The sequence below is a fragment of the Dryobates pubescens genome, chromosome Z (assembly GCF_014839835.1).
Source record: "Dryobates pubescens isolate bDryPub1 chromosome Z, bDryPub1.pri, whole genome shotgun sequence".
In the NCBI taxonomy this organism is placed as follows: Eukaryota; Metazoa; Chordata; class Aves; order Piciformes; family Picidae; genus Dryobates; species Dryobates pubescens.
Window position 1 is genome coordinate 121230509 of NC_071657.1, and position 22469 is coordinate 121252977.

General features: G+C 39.7%; 1 protein-coding gene across 1 annotated transcript in view; it reads left to right on the forward strand.

The window, feature by feature from the left end:
- CTTNBP2 (cortactin binding protein 2) overlaps positions 1-22469 on the forward strand; it is an 86633-nt gene that overhangs the window by 6163 nt on the left and 58001 nt on the right. Inside the window, exon 2 of the mRNA XM_054178984.1 lies at positions 6114-6221. Coding sequence (XP_054034959.1) covers positions 6114-6221 — 108 coding nt within the window. The remainder of the gene's footprint in view (positions 1-6113; positions 6222-22469) is intronic.

A 22469-nucleotide genomic window follows, 5' to 3' on the forward strand; every position in this document is an offset into this window, starting at 1 on the left:
GTAATAGCAAAACTTTCTAATTTTAGAACTTCATCTTGGAAGTCTTTGTGAATCCTCAAGAGGGGGTTGTGTCTATTTAATGGAACTCAATATAAAATGTGTAACAGATGCAAATATGTACCTTTCAATTCTGCAAGGACTCTCTTTTGATGGCTTTTCACAGGAAAACAAAATGGCAGGGGTTGGAAGGGACATCCTTGTCCAACCCCCTGCTAAAGCAGGTTTGCCCAGATCAGGTTGCACAGGAGCATGTCCCAGCAGGATTTGAAAGTCATCAAAGAAGGAGACTCTGCAGCTTCTCTGGGCAACCTGTTCCAGTGCATTGTCACTCTCAAAAGTAAAGCAGTTTCCCCTTATGTTTAGGTGGAACTTCTGTGTTCTAGTTTGTGCCCATTGCCCTTTGTCCTGTCACTGGGCATCAGTGAGAAAAGACCAGCTCCATCCTCTTGATGCATATCCTTTAGATATTTATAGGCACTGATAAGACCTCCTCTCAGTCTTGTCCAGACTAAACAACCCCAGGTCTCTCAGTCTTTCCTCAGAATTATGCTCCACTTCCCTTACTAACCTTATAGCCCTCCATTGGACTCTCTGCATTAGTTCTGTCTCTTGAACTGGAGAGCCCAGAAATGGACAGAGTGCTCCACATGTGGCCCCACTAGGACACTTTCCTATGTGTTTTCTGTACACCATTTTTATACTTCTCCTTGCGTCTTTTCACTTCAGCTCTCTATTATGCTCCACAGATTCTTTCCCAAAGTCCTGGGTACCAAGCTCCATCTTTAAAAAGGCTATGTAGCTGCTTTCTGAGCAGGAAGGAGCTTGTTTTCTCTGGTCACTTGGAGTTAATCCACAGCTGACTTGTTTTTTGTCTTTGTTCTGCTTGGAGAAAGCACAAAGCTGTGCCTTTCATACTTAACCTATTCAGACTTCTGCGGAAGGCAGCAGTGTTTGTAATAGCTTCTGGGGGAGCACAATGAATGGCAGTCTTAGCTCCTGAAGTTGCAGGTGCTGTCAACTGGGCTAGGTCAGCAAAACCAAAGTATTGGCACTGTCAGTCCCAAACAAGATATTTGAGGGGGGGTTGGTTGGGTGGTTTGGTGGATTTTGTTGTTGGTTTGGTGGTGGTGGTGTGTTTGGGTTTGTTTTATTTTTTTATTTTTTTTGAATATTATTATTTTATCTTTTGGGAGTACGTGTGTGTGTGTTTTGGTTTGGCTTTTTTGGTGTTCTGTGTTTGTTTGGGTTTTGGTTGCTTGGTTTGTTTAAGGGAGAAGAGTGGGATAGACTTAATCCCCAAAACTTTTGCTATCTCTGCTCCAAAGAGTAATGCATGTGGGAAGCATTCCCTTCTGTCCCTGTGCCTCTTGGTGACCTTCCAATTTCCAAAGATGACAGAGGTGGAAAAATGCCTGTCCAGTTTGATCACTGTTGTCCTAAATCATCCTTCTCTTGCTCAGAAGATAGGCTTTTTTCTTTCTTTTTTTTTTTTCCCCTTCATGGTAGAGCTTCTTTTAATCTTTGGCAATGCAGGTTATTATTTTCCCTGTCCTCTCTTTGTGATGTGTGCACAGGTAGTTGAATGAGTTTTAGGTAATTAGCAGTTTGCTCTATTGTCAGTGCACTTGCTGCCAGGCAACACAGAACCCTTACAAAACTGATCTGAAAAATAGCATGTGGAGTTTTAGAGAGAAGTTGTAGTCTTTCAGGTACTTTATTCTTATAAATCATATAAACCAGACATTTTAAAATCCAAAAGAGGTAGAGGAAAAAATTCTCCTGTGTTTTGGTTGTACATGCCAAATGTCTCCCTGAGGCAACATATTCACGTATCTGTTATAAAACCAATATAATGGATGGCTTGGGTACATAGTTGTTAAATTGTTGGTTAAATTGTTACAGCTTGGCATTCTACCAGAGGCATTGTAGCTAAACCCCCAAATGACACATAAACCCTGAACTACTAATGCAAGTCTTTATTTTCTGGAGATCTAAGACTTACTGCCACACTGGAAGATGTTAGGAAGATTACTTTTCTAGCTCCAAACAACAGTTTTCTCTATGATTTAGGCTGTGCTTCATCTCCATAAAAACTTCAGGTGAGCCTGCCATGACTGACATCTTGATCCCCAGAAGATGGCAGGGAGTGTTTAAGAGAAAGGAGAGTCTTATTTCACCATATACTTTATGTACTCAATTTAAAAGAAAATATTTTTATGACTATACTTGAGAATATATTAAATCTTTATGTATTTTAGTCCAGTTAAGGTAAGCTATATTGTAGCTCCCTAAGTGCTGATTCAGAGGTGTGCGTGGGTAGATGTAATAGCTTCAGCAATTGCCCTGCATAAGGGGATTCAATGCGCTTTATCCATAGTGAACAAATCTGACTTGTCCTTTTCTGCTGGAAGAAAGTGGTCATTCCAATGTCAGTATTTGATGGACAAAGTTATGATAAGAAAGCCTCAGTGGGCATAAAATTATTCATGAACAAGACTTGAAAAATTATGTCTGCCTTCTTCATTCAAAAAGGCTCTTAAATTTTTAATTTCACCTTTTCCCCCCCTGTTTCTGTGTATTTTGTGGTTGATTTTGGATATCAGTTTTGGGAAAAGTCAGTTGTTCTTTGTGTGTATGAAGACTTGCCTGATACAGTGTGTAGCACAGAGGGTACGGGTGATACTAGATTGTTTTCCATGCTTAATGAATCAGAAGACATCAAACAGAAGTAGCTTATGGCAGACTGATAGCAAAGTTAGTGGTTCTTCATAAAATGTGCAGTTGTGCTGTGGAATGTTGTGGCTGCTAAAAATACACAGAGGTTCGAAAAGCAACAGGGCAAATTCACAACAGGTACATCAGCCAAGGGCTACTAGGTGTAAAATCGCAATTTCTTGCTCAGAAGGTTCTTAAGCTGAAAATTGCTGGAGTTTGGGAGAGTATTTCTGGGAAGTACCATTATGTGCTGTCTTATTCTGCTGCTGATTTCAAGGCATCAATTACTGGCTGCTTTTGGAGACAGAATGCTTGGCTAAGTGGGTTTTTTAGTGTGATGTGCTAGAACTGTTCCTATACGATGTGATTTTGCTAGTTCTTATTTCAAGTTTTTAAAATGAAAAATGTAAACCCTAACTTGTGTATCCTGTTGGCATGTCTTTCTATTTACATTTTTTTTTTCCAGTTTAATTTATATCTGACTGAAAATGACCTGAGAATACTGTTAATGTCTTTTCATATGATCTAGTTCAAGGTGTGTACTTGAGTTTAATTGCTTGACCGGATGCATAGTTAAAAAGTTCATCAATGAATCACGTATGTTGAAGAATGCCTCTCCTTTGTCAAGCATGTAAAAGTGTTTTCCTTTATGTCTTGTGGAATGAAGAGTTTCACCTATGATATACAACCAATCTTTTCACAAAGAGCTGCCCTATGTTATACTTCCTGACAAGCTGAATTTACTGACTTGGAGAAAAGAGTAGGATCGTGTTTCTTGCACTGTACTTTTGTGAATGCTTCTTTTAGCTAGTCTTATCTAGCTTTTACCTTAGCCTTATCAGAAACCTTGGGTGCCATTTTTGTCAGAGAAGGCAAGCATAGTTTAGAAAAGGATGATAATGTGGTGGTTAAACTAAAGAATAGAGACTTAAGACTGAATATTGGTTTTTGCACTACATGCTTTCTATGTTGTTTGGAAAAAAAATCTTTGCATCGATTTTCCATCTGAAAAACAAAGACAGTTTTTTTTCTTTTTCTGTTATGCAGGAAATTATGTGAATAAGTCAATTGCTGTACTTGAGCTATTAAGTATTATGAAGTGGTTCATAGAAGGTGGGTGGGTGAGTCCTGCCGACTGAATTAAATTAAGGAATACAGAGAATGAAATCTGCTGCAGCCTATAAGATAAATCTAGTCTGCTGACACTGGATTACGTGAGGAGCTGTATACACTTGGTAACTTCTCACTTCATGCACATCCCTAGATTGATGAGAAGTTGCTTCAGTGTATGTTGGAAAAAAGTCTTCAGAGGAACTGGTTCACTGACATGGAAGGGTTTGGATTGGAGGAATCCCTGACCTAGGCAGCAAAAAATAAGAGTGTGACTGTTGTTTGGTCTAGAAATACTGTTTAGAGTGGATGGCTCTGGCTATGAAACAATTTATGCTTCACAGAAATCATTGTTCCTCGTGTCGATCTGTGTTGTTCACATAAATGAAGTAGATCAATCCAGTGTACATTGAATGCAAATCACTGAAGTTCTAGCATACAGTTCTTGCTAGCCATTTGTGCACCTCTGTGTTGTTTTAAGTACAAAGTGAAAATGGAATACAGGGTAAATCTTACCTAGTTGTAGCTTGTGGGTAGGTTTGATCTATGACCTTCTAGCCTGAAGGAAGAACAAGTGTTTTGTGCTTCTCTGGCCTCGAGGAAGCAGAAATGGCATTTGCTTTAATTTTTGTTGGATTTTCCTGTGATGAAGTTAAGATCCTAGGTAGCTGGACTCTTAGCAAATAGGTAGTATATCCAGATACACAGTTCAGCTGATTTGGCAACTGATTCCTTCATACTAAAGACAGCTGAATGTCTGCATCTCAGGGCTTTGCTAGGAGATACATCTATATCATGGCAGGGACTGCAGTATTTCCCTTGTAGTGGATAGCATACTGGGAATCAAGCTGATCAGCTGAATCTAGCACATGGAATAAATACTGGTTTATCTCCCTTAAAATGATCCTCTTCTAATTTCAGTAAGTGTTACCTGTGGATATTGGTGAACAAGAGATTGTATCAATCTTATCTACTCTCTTTGTGGGTTTATAAATATTAATAACATTCCCCTGTCGCTACCTGCAAGATCAAGACTTTCAGCCTTCTAGGCTTTCCTCATATAGCAGTTGCTGCTTCTCTCTTCATCCTTTTAGTTGGCCAGTTTTGTACCTTTAAATAAGGACCCTATGCGGTACTTGAGATGTGGGTTTACCTGGGTTTTATATAGTAGGAAAATGAGAATGGTAACCCTTTTAAGTGAGATATTATGTGCCAGCTTCCACATGATATAGATGTCTCTGCCACTTCCCTATCCTTTTTCCAGGTTATTGATGAAGAAGTTGAATAAAGCTTGTCCGAGAGGTGCCCCACTGCTTCCCTGTCTCCATTTGAAAAGTGGTTGTTACTCATAGTGCTTGCTTCCTGTCCTTGAAGTGTCTTTTCATCCAGTGCTGTAGGATAGGAGTTTCTGTAAGAATATTTTATATAGAACCTTGTCCAAAAGTTTTTGAAAATCCATATGTATTGGCATCCAGTGGCTCCCCTTTACTCATGTGTCTATTGACATCGTTACAGAATTGTAGCAGTTTGTGAGGTGGATGTGGTTTTACAAAAGCCGTACTGATACTCTCAGCAGGTAGTGTTTATGTGTGTGCTCAGTCATCTTATTCATCAGTATGAACGCCTTCTCTCTTGCTGAGCTGAAAGTCAGACTCAACAGTCAGCTTGCTGACTTCCTCTTAAGCCTGAACTGTATCCTCCAGTCAAACAAGTGGGACTAAAGAAGGCATAGAGATAAGACTTTGCATCTTTTCACAAGTTTCATTTCACTGTATAGGGGAACTGTCAATTACAGCATTGTTTCTTACCATTTACTTTTGTCATTCACAAGACTTTGCAGGATCTTCTTGGCCACCTGAGCACATTGTTGGCTCGTGTTCAGATGGCTGACATCTAGCACCCCAGGTCCTTTTCTGCCAGGCTACTTTCCAGCTGCTCTGTCTGTGCCTGCAGCATTGCGTGGGGCTGGTGTGACCTGAGTGCAGGACCCTGCACTTGACTTTGCTAAACCTTGTACAACTAATCTCAGCTTATCAATCCAGCCTGACCAGAGCCTCCTTGCCCTCAAACATATCAACAGTCCCACTAGCTGCAAACTTAAGAGTGCACTCAATTCCCTCCACATCACTGATAAAGATATTAAATGTTTGCAAATGAGGCACAGGTTATGCTGAAATACATGTACTGGGGTGTAGGTTCTTTCACCATCCCTTGCCTTCATCAGCTGATTCTGCTGAATTGTTTCAGTGATTGTTCATCAGTGTGTTTTGTGTTTCTTTTCCTTGCAGAAAAGGGAGTTCGATGTGGATAGCTTGAGCAAGCCAGAATTGCGAATGCTGCTGAGTGTAATGGAAGGAGAACTAGAAGCACGAGACCTTGTTATTGAAGCCTTGAGGGTAAGTTACTGGGTGGTTGTGGGTTTTAAAGTTTTAGGTTGACTAAATCTTGGTAATCACATAATATTCCTTGTTTAGTTGTTGCCATTTGGTATAAAATGCTAACAAAAATTCAGTGAAATAAGTGAAAACTACAAAATTACTGCTTCTTTGAATTCTTCTGTATTGTAGGGTCTTATTTGTGAAAAGAAGGAATAACTCCAAAGGAAAATTCAGTCCATTTGTTGTCTGTTCTAGTGAACTATTTATTTGTGTATCTAGTCTCTCTTCAACACATTCATTTTCTGTGAGATGGAAGGAGGAACAAAACTGGATGGTCCTCTTAAAGAAGTTTTTTGTGTTGTTGCTTTTTTTCTTTGTTTGCCCCATTTTTCCCCCCTTAATAAATATGGGAGATATATATATATAATATATATGGCATATATAGATATAATATATGGCATATATGCTTTTACTAGCACACACAAGTACTTGATTAGATTTTTACTGTGCAAGGCACTTGTGAAGGTTGGTTTCCACCTTCAGAAGAATGGCAACATAGGAAAGTTGAATGGAAATACACAAACAAAACTGTGTATTAATCAAAAGATGAGAATTTTTTATTATTGTAATGGCTTTAAAATCAATGAAACAGAATAAAATTTAACAGAGCTGCTACACAGACTGCAGATTTGGGGGGAAAACTGTTTTACATAATTTGAAAACATTCATAGCTTCATAGTTGGAGAGAAGGTATGGCCTTCAAGATTTCTTGAAGCAAAATCTCAGTGTAATAAAGATATGTAATAGTAGTTTTTAATAACATATGTAATGATTGCCAAATAGTTTGGGGACATTTTCTACTTGTAATGTCAGAGTAGCAATTGTAAATGGATTTTTGTTCAATTTCAATTTGTTTTGTAATGGCTTCAGATCGCTTGATGCAAATGGACCTTCAAAGTAACTGTCACTGACGTACCTGCATTAGTAACTGAAGATCTTACAGGAATAATCCTTTCCTATAAAATTCAATTTTCATTTATTAATGAAAATAAGACACTGGGAGCAGTATGCTTCTGGGGGATTACTGCTGTTTGAAGTTGTTTGGTGTTTGGCCTTCAGGTGTATGCTTATGAAAAGGCAGTGCATTTCATCATCTAGCTGTTTCACAATTTCACATCTCATTTGCCTAAAATAGGAATTTTTATTTCCCTTGATTGCCAGCTAAGGTTTTGTAAAAAATGAAACCATGTGCACACCTTATCCAGAATCTCTCTTCTTTGACTCTTCTGACTTTGGAGGAAAGCAAATAGAATACTCAGACAATTTTTTATAATACATATTCATGAACAACCTACTATACTACTATACTGCATACCAAACAATGGGAGTATTGAAATTGAACTGAATTTAAAACAAAAAAGGGGGAAGGAAAAAGAAGATTCCTATGCACCTGATGAAATGGCTAGTAAGTACACAATGTTTATTGACTAATAAAGGGACCTCGACCGACTGGACAGATGGGCAGAGTCCAATGGAAGGCATTTAACAAGTCCAAGTGCTGGGTGCTGCACTTGGGTCGCGGCAACCCCATGCAGAGCTACAGGCTGGGGTCAGAGTGGCTGAGAGCTCCCAAACAGAGAGGGACCTGGGGATACTGATTGACAGCTGCCTAAACATGAGCCAGCAGTGTGCCCAGGTGGCCAAGAAGGCCAATGGCATCCTGGCCTGTATTAGGAATAGTGTGGCCAGCAGGAGCAGGGAGGTCATTGTGCCCCTGTACTCTGCATTGGTTAGGCCGCACCTTGAGTACTGTGTCCAGTTCTGGGCCCCTCAGTTTAAGAAGGACATCGAGACACTTGAACGTGTCCAGAGAAGGGCAACAAAGCTGGTGAGAGGCCTTGAGCACAAGCCCTATGAGGAGAGGCTGAGGGAGCTGGGATTGTTTAGTGTGGAGAAGAGAAGGCACAGGGGTGACCTCATTGCCTTCTACAACTACCTGAAAGGTGGTTGTAGACAGGCAGAAGTTGGTCTCTTCTTCCAGACAGCCAGCACCAGAACAAGAGGACACAGTCTCAAGCTGCACCAGGGGAGGTTTAGACTCGAGGTGAGGAGAAAGTTCTTCACAGAGAGAGTTGTTAGCCATTGGAATGGGCTGCCCAGGGAGGTGGTGGAGTCACCATCCCTGGAGGTGTTCAAGAGGAGATTGGACATGGCACTTGGTCTAGTCATGAGGTTTGTGAAGACAGGTTGGACTCGATGATCCTCGAGGTCTCTTCCAACCTTAGTGATACTGTGATACTGTAATATATACTAATATTAAAAATTGCCTCAGTTTCACATATGGTATATGAATGTTGAAAATTGATTTTATTTTGGGGTTTTTGGTTGTTTTCTTTGGTTAGTTTTTTTTTTTATTCTCTTGCATCTTGGTTTTCAGTTCTTGTGTTTTTGTAGTAAAATCCTCTAAATAAAGAAAATCCATGAGGAACTCAACTCTTCCCCTCAAAGGAGGCAGTCTTTGTGTAATTCTTTCTTATGAGCACTCATACTACATGAGATGACTTAGGATGGTTCTTTTGGAATCTGTAATTTCTTTATTTTAGTAGCTCCATGATCAGGATGACACTGCAGTTTAAAAATAAATTCAGAGAAACCTTTAAATCACGAAAGTTGTTTTGTTAATGAGACGTATCATGCTGTTTAATTGCTATTGAGAATGCATATACTTTAAAGACGGAGGGAGACTTAACTATAGCTGCTGCTTCCATCTGTCTCAATTATCCAAATAATCTGTGTGTAATAAGAGGGTGATGTATTCCTAATGTGGACATAATGTGGCCACATAATCACACACAGCTCTGGCTTCCCACAACTGTGATCTCTAATACAGCACTCATTTTTTGTTTGTTGCTGGGGTTTTTGGTTGGTATTGTTTGGGTTTGAGTTTGGTTAGTTTTGTTTTGGTTTTGTTTGTCTGGTTTTAATCCATCCATAAAATGGCTGTTTTATCTGCCTCCTTTCTAGTGGCTTTATTAAAGTGCAGTGACCTTCATATGATAAGGCTGGAGCACCTCTCCTGTGAAGACAGGCTAAAAGAATTGGGTCTGTTCTGCTTGGAGAAGAGAAGGCCCAGGAGAGACCTTAGAGTGGCCTTCCAGTACCTGAAGGAGGCCTACAAGAAAGCTGGGGAGGGACTGTTTACAAGGGCTTGTAGCGCTAGAACAAGGGGCAGTGGTTGTAAACTAGAGAAGGGTAGATCTAGGTTGGACATTAGGAAGAAGTTCTTTACAGTAAAGGTGGTGGAACACTGAAACAGGTTGCCCAGGGTAGAGGCCCCATCCCTGGAGACGTTTAAGGTCAGGCTTGATGGGAATCTGAGAAATCTGATCTAGTTGGGGATGTCCTTGCTTATTGCAGGGGAGTTTGACTAGATGATTTTTAAAGGTCCCTTCTAACCTAATGTATTCTATGACTATGATTTAAGGTGCAGTTGTTAGCTGTCAAGCATAGTAATAGTGATTCATAGTGATTCATATGATAGCATAGTATTGGTGATTCTCTCATAAAGTTAAATAATCAGTAGGTTATTGTTCATTTTAATTTTTAATGGCAAGTTTAGTTGGGATTTTTGGTTGGTTGGTTGGTTTTTAAATAATTTTATTTGCCTAAGTAAATTTCATTAAGTGGTAAGTGGTGAAATCATAGAATGGTCTGGGTTGGAAGATGCCTCCAAAGATCACCTAGTTCAACCCCCAAAGAGCATGTTTATTATACTTCTATAGTATACAGTAATTAATGTCAACAAAAAAAGCAAATTCCTGTCATACCAGATCCTTTAATATTCCACACTGCATAGATTTAGAAAGACTTCTTTGGGTTGTTAGGAAAAATCACCAGTGAAATAAAGGGCTAAAAGAATTGCCAATACCACCAATGGATATATTTTTGTTTAATTAAAATTGACTACAGTATCTATGGCAGTGGAGCAGTGTCTTTTCTCAGAGTTTAAGTGAGCTCCAGGTCAGCACAATCTATACATATGATGGCTGGGTGAGGAAGACAGGATGAGAATGGCAATGTGGATTAGGTTGTATGTGTTTCTTTGGTGTTGTGAAGTCCTAATGTATTACATTTTTGTCACAACTTCCAAAGTTGGGAAAACTTCTCTTGTGTGTGTTTCATAGAATCAATAAGGTTGGAAAAGACCTCAAAGATCATCAAGTCCAACCTGTCACCCAACACCTCATGACTACTAAACCATGGCTTCAAGTGCCATGTCCAGTCCCTTTCTGAATGCCTCCAGGGACGGTGACTCCACCACCTCCCTGGGCAGCACATTCCAATGGCCAACAACTCTCTCCGTGAAGAACTTTCTCCTCACCTCAAGCCTAAACTTCCCCTGGTGCAGCTTGAGACTGTGTCCTCTTGTTCTGGTGCCAGTTGCATGGGAGAAGAGACCAACCCTCACCTGGCTACAACCTCCCTTCAGGTAGTTGTAGAGAGCAATAAGGCCTCCCCTGAGCCTCCTCTTCCCCACACTAAACAGCCCCAGCTCCCTCAGCCTCTCCTCGTGGGGCTTGTGCTCAAGGCCTCTCACCAGCCTCGTTGCCTTCTCTGGACATGTTCAAGAGTCTCAATGTCCTTCTTAAACTGAGGGGCCCAGAACTGGACACAGTACTCAAGGTGTGGCCTAACCAGTGCAGACTACAGGGGCACAATGACTTCCTTGCCCCTGATGACCACACTATTTCTGATGCAGGCCAGGATGCCATTGGCCTTCTTGGCACACTGCTGGCTCATGTTTGTACCAATATCTGTTGAATCTTTTAGCCAGTTTCTGCAAAACTTGACAAAATGCTAAGCATACAGTGTTATAAAACCAGGCAGCTGGGTAAAAGAAGTCAAACTGTTGTCAGGGCCTTAGTTAAAGGAAGGGCAGAAATTTGCAGTGTTATTGAACGCATTGTACAAACTGTAGAATACAGAGGCAGGGAAAGTCAGACTTTAATTTAGCTACTCAGAGAATTTAAGTTAGACAATTGAAGTTTATAAAAAGATGAAAAGAAGATCTCTCCTGTTGGCATTAGTTCTGCCAGAATTGTAAGTACAGTCTATCTCCCTGAATCTAAGCATTTTGATAAGACTGTAGGCTAATCAGTAGATCTGGAAATGAATCATGCTTTCTATATATTATGTCTGAGTAGAAAATCTGTATAATATAATTTCTGACTTCCCATAGCAAGGCATATGAGTTTTTGAAAAGCAGTGAAGGTATGTACAGTAATGTAATGAATAGGTAGGTCAAAAGACAGAAATTAATGCATCATGGAACAAGCTGTCAGCCCATGGCTTGGATGGGAGCACACTGCGATGGGTTAGGAACTGGCTGGAGGGCCGAGCCCAGAGAGTGGTGGTGAATGGTGCCACATCCAGCTGGCAGCCAGTCACCAGTGGTGTGCCCCAGGGATCAGTGCTGGGCCCCTTGCTCTTTAACATCTTTATTGATGATCTGGACGAGGGCATCGAGTCCATCATCAGTAAATTTGCTGATGACACCAAGCTGGGGGCAGGAGTTGATCTGCTGGAGGGTAGAGAGGCTCTGCAGAGGGACCTCGACAGGCTGGGCAGATGGGCAGAGTCCAACGGCATGAGATTTAACACATCCAAGTGCCGGGTTCTGCACATTGGCCACAGCAACCCCATGCAGAGCTACAGGCTGGGGTCAGAGTGGCTGGAGAGCAGTCAGGCTGAGAGGGACCTGGGGGTGCTGGTCGACGGTAGACTGAACATGAGCCTGCAGTGTGCCCAGGCAGCTAAGAGGGCCAATGGCATCCTGGCCTGCATCAGGAACAGTGTGGCCAGCAGGAGCAGGGAGGTCATTCTGACCTTTTCACTGCACTGGTTAGGCCGCACCTCGAGTACTGTGTCCAGTTCTGGGCCCCTCAGTTTAGGAAGGATGTTGACTTGCTGGAACGAGTCCAGAGAAGAGCAACAAAGTTGGTGAGGGGTTTGGAACATAAGCCCTACGAGGAGAGGCTGAGGGAGCTGGGGTTGCTTAGCCTGGAGAAGAGGAGACTCAGGGGTGACCTTATTACTCTCTACAACTACCTGAAGGGAGGTTGTAGACAGACGGATGTTGGTCTCTTCTCCCAGGCAAGCAGTACCAGAACAAGAGGACACAGTCTCAGGCTGCGCCAGGGGAGATTCAGGCTGGATGTTAGAAAAAAGTTCTATACAGAAAGAGTGATTGCCCATTGGAATGGGCTGCCTGGGGAGGTGGTGGAGTCGCCATCACTGGAGGTTTTTAGGAGAAGACTTGACGGGGTACTTGGTACTGTGGGTTAGTTGTTTGGGCGGTGTTGGATTGGTTGATGGGTTGGACGCGGTGATCTTGAAGGTCTCTTCCAACCTGGTTTATTCTATGTATGTATTCTATGTATTCTATGTATAATACTTCATAGCAACGTTTAAGTTTAATAACCCATTCTATTACCTTTACCTTCAAAAGCTCACAGTCTAAAGAAAACCACCAACCAACCAAGCTAAAAAAAAATTAAAAAAAAAAAACCCAAACCCCACATCTTTTAGAAGGTATAGAAATGGCCTCAAATTTTTCACCAGAGGAGGTTTAGATTGGATAACAGGAAAAATTCTTTACTGAAAGGGTAGTCAGGCATTGGAATAGGGAAGTGGTGGAGTCTCCATTCCTGGAGGTATTAAAAATCATGACGACGTGGCACTTTGGGACATAGTCTAATGCCATGGTGGTGTTAGGTCTCAACAGCTGGACTCAATCTTAGAGGTCTTCTCCAGCCAAAACAATTTCATAATTCTATTAGTCTATGTTGCACTGCCTGATAATGTTGGTGTAGTCACTGCAGCCTATAAATGCTCTTTTCCAATGTTGTTTATATAAATAAAGTAGGACATATGAGCTGGTTTAGATGAAAAAAACCCCAAAACCAACTTAAATCTTAATGGTCTAAAACCAGGAGATCCCCAATGCATTCTGCCATTATCAAAAGATAGGCTTTCCTTGTGAAATTGCTGGACAGGTCATTGTTAAATGCTCTTCCAGAGATACCTCCCCAAAAGGCAGAAGGCATTTTCTGTTCAAGTTGGTTTGATTTCAAGTCCTGAGCTCTGCATTGTGGAAAGTGATTATTAGTAAACTTATCTTTTAATTTCAGTTTGCAATGATAAAGCACAGAAAATATACCTTTATTTTAATCTCATTGAAAACGTGAACTATTTTGATCATAACTTGTATGTACATATTTCTCTACCACTTTTGCAATTCACAGAATTAACCAGGTTGGAAAAGACCTTTGAGATCACCAAGTCGAACCTGTCACCCAACACCATCTAATCAACTAAACCATGGCACTAAGTCCTTCATCCAGTCTCTTTTTAAACACTCCCAGAGATGGTGATTCCACCACCTCCCTGGGCCGTCCATTCCAATGGGCAATCACTCTTTCTGTGAAGAACTTCTTCCTAACCTCCAGCCTAAACCTCCCCTGGTGCAGCTTGAGACTGTGTCCTCTTGTTCTGGTGCTGGTTGTCTGGGAGAAGAGACCAACCTCTGCCTGTCTACAACCTCCCTTCAGGTAGTTGTAGAGAGCAATAAGGTCTCCCCTGAGCCTCCTCTTCTCCAGGCTGAGCAACCCCAGCTCCCTCAGCCTCCCTTCATAGGGCTTGTGCTCCAAACCCCTCCCCAGCTTTGTTGCCTTCTTTGGACATGTTCCAGCAGCTCAACATCTTTCCTAAGCTGAGGGGCCCAGAACTGGACACAATACTCAGGGTGTGGCCTAACCAGTGCTGAGTACAGGGGCACAATGACTTCCCTGCTCCTGCTGGCCACACTGTTCCTGATACAGGCCAGGATGCCACTGGCCTTCTTGGCCCCCTGGGCACACTGCTGGCTCATGTTCAGCCTACTATCAACCAGTCCCCCCAGGTCCCTTTCTGCCTGGCTGCTCTCCAGCCACTCTGACCCCAGCTTGTAGCACTGCATGGGGTTGTTGTGGCCAATGTGTAGAACCCAGCACCTAGATACATTAAATCTCATGCCTTTGGACTCTGCCCATCTGCCCAGCCTGTCAAGGTCCCTCTGCAGTTCTTTAAGGGTATGTGAAGATCAAACTGTATATTAAAAAAAACCCCAAATCTAAGTTTATTGTAGTTTATCATAATAGTGTACTGTATAACAAGATTAGGTTTTTGGTTGGTAACTGAGAATTATACTGGAATAATGGCAAAATGTGGAGGCTTTCATGCCTGTTTCTTCATTTTCCATAATGAATTAGCTGCTTCTTGGAGAAAAAAATAAATCAGGTAAATATTAATTAAAATATTTGCAAGGAGAGTTGTAGGTACTTACAAGATGTACTTGCCTCATTTGACCTGTTTTCCCAGTGAGTTCTGTCTAGCAAAAGAACTTCCTTCACTTGGCCAGAGCAGAATTTTGCCTACTGTGTCTTGAGATTTTAGTTGAGAAATTTGATTTATCAGAGTTTACATGTCCATTTTATGTTATTGTTTTCTTCATCCTGTGATGAGGTCATACTTGGTTTTGCCTGTATTCCATGTGTTACATGTCACAATAGAATTGTTACCAGCAGCAGTATTGTCAGTTGCATGTGGATAACGTTTGTGTCCTGAACTACTGCACAGAGTCAACAAGAATTGTACTATAGGACTTAAGACTATAAGACTTCTAGAATGAACTTTGAAGAAATTGGAGAACTAGAAGGAAAAAGGGAATGAATTCATACAGTTCAGTTATTCTGAAATTGATTCATAGGTAGAAAAACTTCATGTGTAATACATGTTATCTGTCAAAGGAAGCTACAGCTCCTATAAATTGTGAAGAACCTCACCTGCAGAACGGCGTAAAGTTGTGAATAAAATGAAAAGCTGAATATGAATCCCACCAAAGAATGGAGCTAAGAGCACACAGAAGGTGTGCTTTAGAGATTTCTGGCAACCTGTTCTGTAGCAGGTGTCTTTGAAAAATGGCAATTAGGCAGAAGGAGAAGCAGAAGATGCTAAACTATATGTAACAGAAGGTTATTGTTGTAGAGAATATGATGGCAGTTGTTTGCCTTGGTGGCAGAAGTGAACCCTGAAATAAAGTCAGATAATGCCTAGTTTGCATTGTCATTTTTGCACCTTGCAATTTCACTATGAAAGTTTAATTTTTACTAAGTTTTGGGGAGATAGTGATCTGCAATTTGTGTGCTTGCTTATCTGATTACGACTTTTGATTTATTGGCTTCAATTATGATTGTATATATTTTTTTTTCTGCTCTTGAATATAGTTTGTCTTTACCTCTCCAGTGATTCTGGTTATGATTAAAGCTTTACTTTCTTAATGCTAATTATTTTTTTTTGGTAATTTTCTAAACATGGCTGTTAAAAAGTGTTGTTTCACTGTTGTAAGCTACTTACAATTGATTGCAAGGAAACTATGAAATATGAAGGAACCTTGGACAAGTTAATAGATCATTTTTTTTCAGTGCTTTGGAATGATTGCATCTGTAGTTTATCTAAAGTTTTAAAGGAATGCAGCATGCTTTTTCATTCACCTAATTGAAAAAAGTGTTGTTAGATATAACCTTAAAGAGTGTTCAGAATTTTGATTTTACTTTCAGGTGTTGTTTGGGTTTTCTTTTTTTAGTTTATATTGCGTCAGCTAAGTTTATTTCTATGAAATTGCTTGACTTGTTTTGATACACTGCTTTATTCTCAAGCAATTCAAGAAGCTAACACTGTTCCAGTAAATAACTGTGTGGGCCTCCATTTTTGAGAATTGCATGACTGGTTACAATGTAAGAAAAGTGCTTTCCTTTCATGACAACAGAAGGACCCAGCCTGCTTAAGATAGCAAAACCTGATGCTGTGCTTCGGTTTGCCATCCTGACTCATATTGCCAGCAGTTAGAAATGTTAACTGGGTCTTCTGTGTATTGTTATGGTAACTGAGGATGTGTCCTCTATGCCAATAAATGGTACAGTTAATAATTGTTCATGGTAGCACTAAAGTGCAGCTGGTAACACTGATTTCTTTTGTTTCTGAGTCTCTTCACATTACTGTTGCTGAAGAAAAAAAAAAGTGTTAAGTTTGTTCTTGGTTCTTCCAAATAAATTATGATAGTAACTTATAATTAAGAATAAGATAAGAGATTTGATTGGGGGCCTTTTAAAACGCATCCCTTGTGAAAATACTCACACAGCAGCAATTACTTTTGTTATTCTAGAGTGTATGTGTTCCCATGCTTTTCTCCTTCCCACTCTGTTTTGATGCTGTTCTGACTGGTGAAGTCTTTCCACCTGCAGTTCTTCCAGAAAGAGGAATCTATTAGAAGCTTCAGCAGCATACTAAAAATACTTAGCACTAGGTCTCTTATAAAAGCCAGTGTTCCATTTGTACAAATTTGAGAAAATAGAGCTTACTGTGATTGTAGTGAGTTCTCTCAAACAGCAGAGTCAAATTTTAGCTAGATATTGTGGAGATGTAAGCTGTTGTATGGCAATTTTTAAATCAGAAAGTTGTAAGTAATGGCATATGTAAAAAGAGCTAGAAAATTGTCTTAAAGTTTGAATAAAGGGCATAAAATCCAAAATATACAATTCAGATGTGTATTTTGTTTACTTAAAACAGTTTCATTCTAGAAATCTATTAATTAAGAGTTAATAGAATAGTTATGTGTATTCTATTCATTCAGTTTACCTTCCAGTGAATACTGGAAATAATTAAAGAACACTAAATTCTTTTACCTCAATTAAATCCATACTGTTAATAGAATAGGATAGATTATTGCAGTTGAAAGGGGCCTGTAATGATCATCTAGTTCAATTGCCTGATACATTCAGGGCTGACCAAGTTAAAGCATGTTATTGAGGATATTGTCCAAATGCCTCTTTAACACTGACTAGCTCTAGGAAGCCAATTCTGGTGTTTAACGACCCTCTCAGTGAAGAAATGCTTCTTCGTAGAATTGTCAGGGTTGGCAGGGACCTCAAGGATCATCCAGTTCCAACCCCCCTGCCATGGGCAGGGACACCTCACACCAGATCAGGTTGCTCAGAGCCACATCCAGCCGGGCCTTCAAAACCTCCAGGGACGAGGCTTCCACCACATCCCTGGGCAACCTGTTCCAGTGTCTCACCACCCTCATGGTGGAGAGCTTATTCCTAACATCCAATCTGAATCTACCCATTTCTATTTGTGCTCCATTCCCCTTAGTCATGTCATTACCTGACACCCTAAAAAGTCTGGCATAAACCTCTCCTGGTGCAGCTTTGAACCGTTCTCACACATTCTGTTACTGAGTATCAAGGAAAAGATATCAATACCTTGCTCTCCACTTCAGCTCCTCAGGAAGCTGTAGAGAGCAACTGGTTTGCCCTTCAGCCTCCTTTTCTCCAAACTAAACAAGCTCAAAGTCATAGGACATTGTTTGCAGCCCTTTCACCAGCTTTGTTCTCCTTTGGATTCATTCAGGGACCTTCACCCTCTTCTTATATTGTGGGGCTCAGACCGGCTCACAGTACTAGGGTGAGACTGCACCTAATCACCTCTCTTGACTGGCTGGTTGCCCTGCATTTGATGCACACCAGAATGTGGTTTGCCCTCTTGGCTGCCAGTCTTTGATAAGTTTTGACTGTTACTGAGCTGAAGAAACTTTTAAACTGCTAAGTGTGGGTGTTAAAATGTTCTTTTTTGGTTAGAGGTAAAGTCAGGTTTTCTTCAGCACTTCAGAAGGGCTGACATGTGCAAAGAATTATGAGGTGATTTGCATGAGTTTGAACATGCAAAAAAGTCTAGATGACAAATGATTGCTTAAAGTAACCAGAAAGCTCAAGTCTCTCCTATCCGTTGAGACTCATTGTCAGTATGAAAATCTGTATTATTTTCAGAAATAAATGTCTGGGTGGTTAGATAATGAGAACATCAAACAGTGATACTTCCTTACAAAATATTTGCCTATGATTTTCAAATGTTTAAGCATCAGACAACAAAGCTGTCAGAAAATAGGTCTAATGTATTTTTTATATAGAACATCTGGATGGCTTTTCTCAATTACAACCACGTGTTACTTCAGGACCTGAGCTTTTTTTCTTCTTCCTTATTTAGAAACTTAGTGCAAGGCTGGAGTTTCACCTATTACATCTGTAAGAAGTGTTTTGTATTGACTGTGTTGCTTGGGTTTCTTTCCTTACTGATACTGATCTGTTAATAACTGATCTTAGTTTTGTAATATTGTGCATTCCAATTTTAAATTCAGAACTCCAAAAAAGTGGATTTTCATTAAGGGAGAGAATTAGTAATGAAAAATTGGAAGCATGTGACTGTCCTGTCTGCACCTCTTTCCTGCATGGAGATTTTTCTTAAGGAACAGAGAGAAAGAGAAGGAGGTTGTGCTACTTCACAGTATCAGGGTAATAGTAAACTTGTGCTATTGGGTGATGCTGTCTTTCTCTGGAGTTAGACCCCTAAGGAAATTCAGGCTTCATCATTACCTTGGTTGTATAATTCTTCTGTAGTGCTTTCTGTTGTATTGTAAGCCAGAAGTGGTTAAGTGTTTATGTTTGTCCTCATACACAGGTAGATTTGGATTAATTAAGCAGGTTGTAGTTTTGTTGAGTCTGCTTCCTACTGCAGAGAGGAGGAAACAGAGCAGCTTTTTGCAAACCACTTTAATATTTGGATACTTGGCACGAAACAGAGAAAATCTGGTTTGCTGTTGTTTTTGTCAACTGTGAGGTAAGATCTGACTGTTGGTGCCTTAAAATGACGGGTTTGTTTAGTTTAAATGGAGGTTATTTAGGACAGCCTTGTAAAGCAACATACAGACTTGTAGGTAGAGCTTTCTTATTACCTTGAGAAAAACTTCCTAAAAGCTTGGATTTTAAACTATGGACTCTGAGAGAAACAGATGCTTTGTGAATCAGAAATTTCTGGGAAAAAACCCCATAGGTTTATGTGAATGATATAATAGTGCAGCTTCTTGTTATTACTCTTACTGTAATGGTTCATGTTTGGGATAACTTTCCTAGAAACTGGTTGTACCTCCAGTTTCTTGCCGTCCGCTTCACTGATCCAAGATAGTTTTGAATGCTTTTTATGAGCATTAGAAATTACTAAACAAGTGTATTCTATTATCTTTGTTAGTACCACTTTTAAAAGACTTTGAATTCTTTCATGATTCTGCTCAGTCATCTGTAAAGAGCAATTTTTATAGTATAGTATGAAGCAATTGTATAGGTCTGTCAGAGCATAACCAATTTGTGTGGTGGTTTTGTTTAACCTGTTGATTGCATTCTTCTATTTCTCAATACTCTCTACAGTTTTCACTCTTCTTAAACTAACAACCTATTAAAATCCTCAATCTTCTTCAGAGAGTCTTGATTATTTTTATCCCTAAAGTGTCTACACAAGTTTCTGTCTTATGATACTTGACACTTAACATGGATACAGACAATTTGTATATATTAGGCAGGTATTTTTTCATGTAATACTGCATTCATGAAAATCTAACTCACTTGTAGACTTTGCATAGATAGGCACTGTCACAGTGCTGAAGAGAGGAATGTAGACTGTAGTTGAGATTCTGAGAAGTTCATTAGTAGAAAGCCTGCTGCAGCATACGATTTCTTCAGCAGTCACTGATGTTTACATTTCCTTTTTCAGTCTGTTGTGTAAAACTATATGGAAGTAACATCTTAAATGATACTTTGAAGCATTCATTTACACCTGCATTTCAAAAATAAAAACACCCCAAAAAAGCTAACAACTATTACCATTCTTCCTTAATTAATCATCATATCCTCCACCTCACTCCCACCCATGTATTCTGCAGGTATCTCTGAAAGTACTGTTTTCATTATGAGTGCATATTAATTGCTTGAATTAATTAAATAAATAATTATTTGCACCAGCAAATAATGTCAAGACACTGTAATGCCAATGAATAAGACTTATGAACATGTTCTCCTTCAGACACTTTCCTCTTTGGAAAAAAAAATCTATTTCCCTTTCAAATTTGTTTAGAATTAATAATCCTTGTCTTTAACATAGTAAATAAAATAAGCTTTTGCTGCCTCCTCTTCTATGCTGTTTAATTTTAGGAAGCGTTTTTACCACTCCCTAATACATATGTCAAGAGAAAATGTTAATGTGAACTTATTGACATCTGCCGAAGCAATTTTGGTATATGTGGAAAAGGAAATTAATCAGAGGAACACACGCTCCTGAAAGGAAGGAAATTTTGTTTAAGGGCTAGGGGGCAGCTTTAATTCGCTTCCATTGTTCCACAGCAGTGTAGGACATGCAGTCCCATTTTTGATGTTTATCATCAATTGCTGATGAAAGATTTGGACTTGCTGAACTCTTAACTTGGCAGGTAACTGAAGAGGAAACTAAGATACATTGGGGCAAAAATGCAGGATTAACCTTAAAAATACTGTTGCTTATATATTCTGTTACTGATTATGTAAACTCATTTCATCAAATGTGTACAACTAATATGAATGTGGATTATGACCAACATAAAACTAATATGATATTACATGATCAATGTTATGGGGTTTGTTATTTGGCTAATATCTTACTTATTAATTGGTTCTTTTTCTTTTTCCTCACTTCGTTTATGTTTTAAGCTTGTAAGTCTACAGTAGGGTGGATAGAATTTGAAGGTCTCCCTGCCTTCTTACATACTTATTTCAATAACAGGGGTGGAAAAAAATATATCTAATTATACTTCAATAATTCTGTTTGGTCACTGAAAATAGATTTTTAAATTTTTTTTTTTAATCTTTTTTTTTTTCCCTTCCTTTTGAAGTGGAACATATGAAACAAATGACTGCAAACCAATTCCTGTACTGGATTTGCTACTTTTCGCACAGCACATCATCCACATACCCCCTCTCCTTTTGTTCCTCTCCTTGCACATTCTGCTGACAGTCTTTATCTGCCAGTACATAAGTGAGGTCAGTGACTGCAAAGGGTCAGCTTGAGAGATGTAAGTGTGAATGAGGTGTCTTGCTGTATGTGATAGGAGATAAGCTTCCCGAGAGTAAGAAAAGAATAATCTTATTTTACAGCCTGATCCTCCAGATTTGTGCTGGCTGCAAACCCAGGAGAGAATACTTGAGAGTACGCTTTCCTTCTGCATCACACAGCTGCATAATCCATAGGATTGTTCAATATTGAGATTTTTGTTTACAATATCACACAATAAAAGTTCTGTTTTCTAAGTCACACAATACAAAGTATTCTCATGATGTGAAACAAGGCATAATAAAGCTTGTTCCACAAGTTTGCTTGCTGCTTCTTCCTGTGAAAGCTCCTTTCTGTCATTTGTTACTTGAGGAGATTGCTAGTGTCTACAAGATAGAAAGTTAACAGTCCTAGAAGAAATCACTAATCAGAGAGTAATTTAGGTTGGAAGACACCTCGAGAGATTGTTCAGTGTAATCGTCTGCTTAAGAGCAGGACTAACGTCAAACATGGATTGAGTTTTTGATGGCCTTATCCAATCTAGTTTTGGAAATCTTCCAGTGACAGTGGTTATGTCTTTTCCCTGGGCAACACGTTCCGGTGCTTATCTGCTCTCAGCGAGAATAATTGGTGTCCAACTCCAGTTTCCCTCATTGGATCATGGGACAACTATTAGTTGCCCTGTCAGTGTGCAGACCTCTAGCATGACTCTCCTTCTTTGTTTCTGTTCCACACTGAAAAGTCCTGTTTACACTTAGCTTTTCCTTGAATGAGGCTGTGTGGTTTCTTCTGACCAACTTTCGCTCTTCCCTGAAGATGTTTTTTGATTCTACTTTTTTTTTACTATAAGCTTCTAGTCCATCCTTAATTTAACATACTGCTGTACACCAGCTTGTCTATAAAGGACCTTCAGGTTTACATTCTTTTTTAAGTAGCAGTTAAACTCATAGTTTAATCTCCTTGTTTAATGTTTCAGTTCCTGTGATTTAAAAGCTCTGTCTAACTGTGATATTCTTACTGGACTGAAGTCAAAAGCATTTGTAAATAAGTTTAAGCTGCTAGTCTATTACAGTAGTGAAATTAATGAATATTTAAGACTTCTTTCTTCTTCAGTTTTAGGTGTTTTCTCTTGATTTGTGTGTGCTGTCAGTTTTCATTAGCAGTTGCCAGTTGGAGGATTTATCTTAAGTCTCTAGCCATAATTTTGTGCACCACTGACACAGGCTAGCAAAATTACAAATTTCCTATGGTCATCTTTTC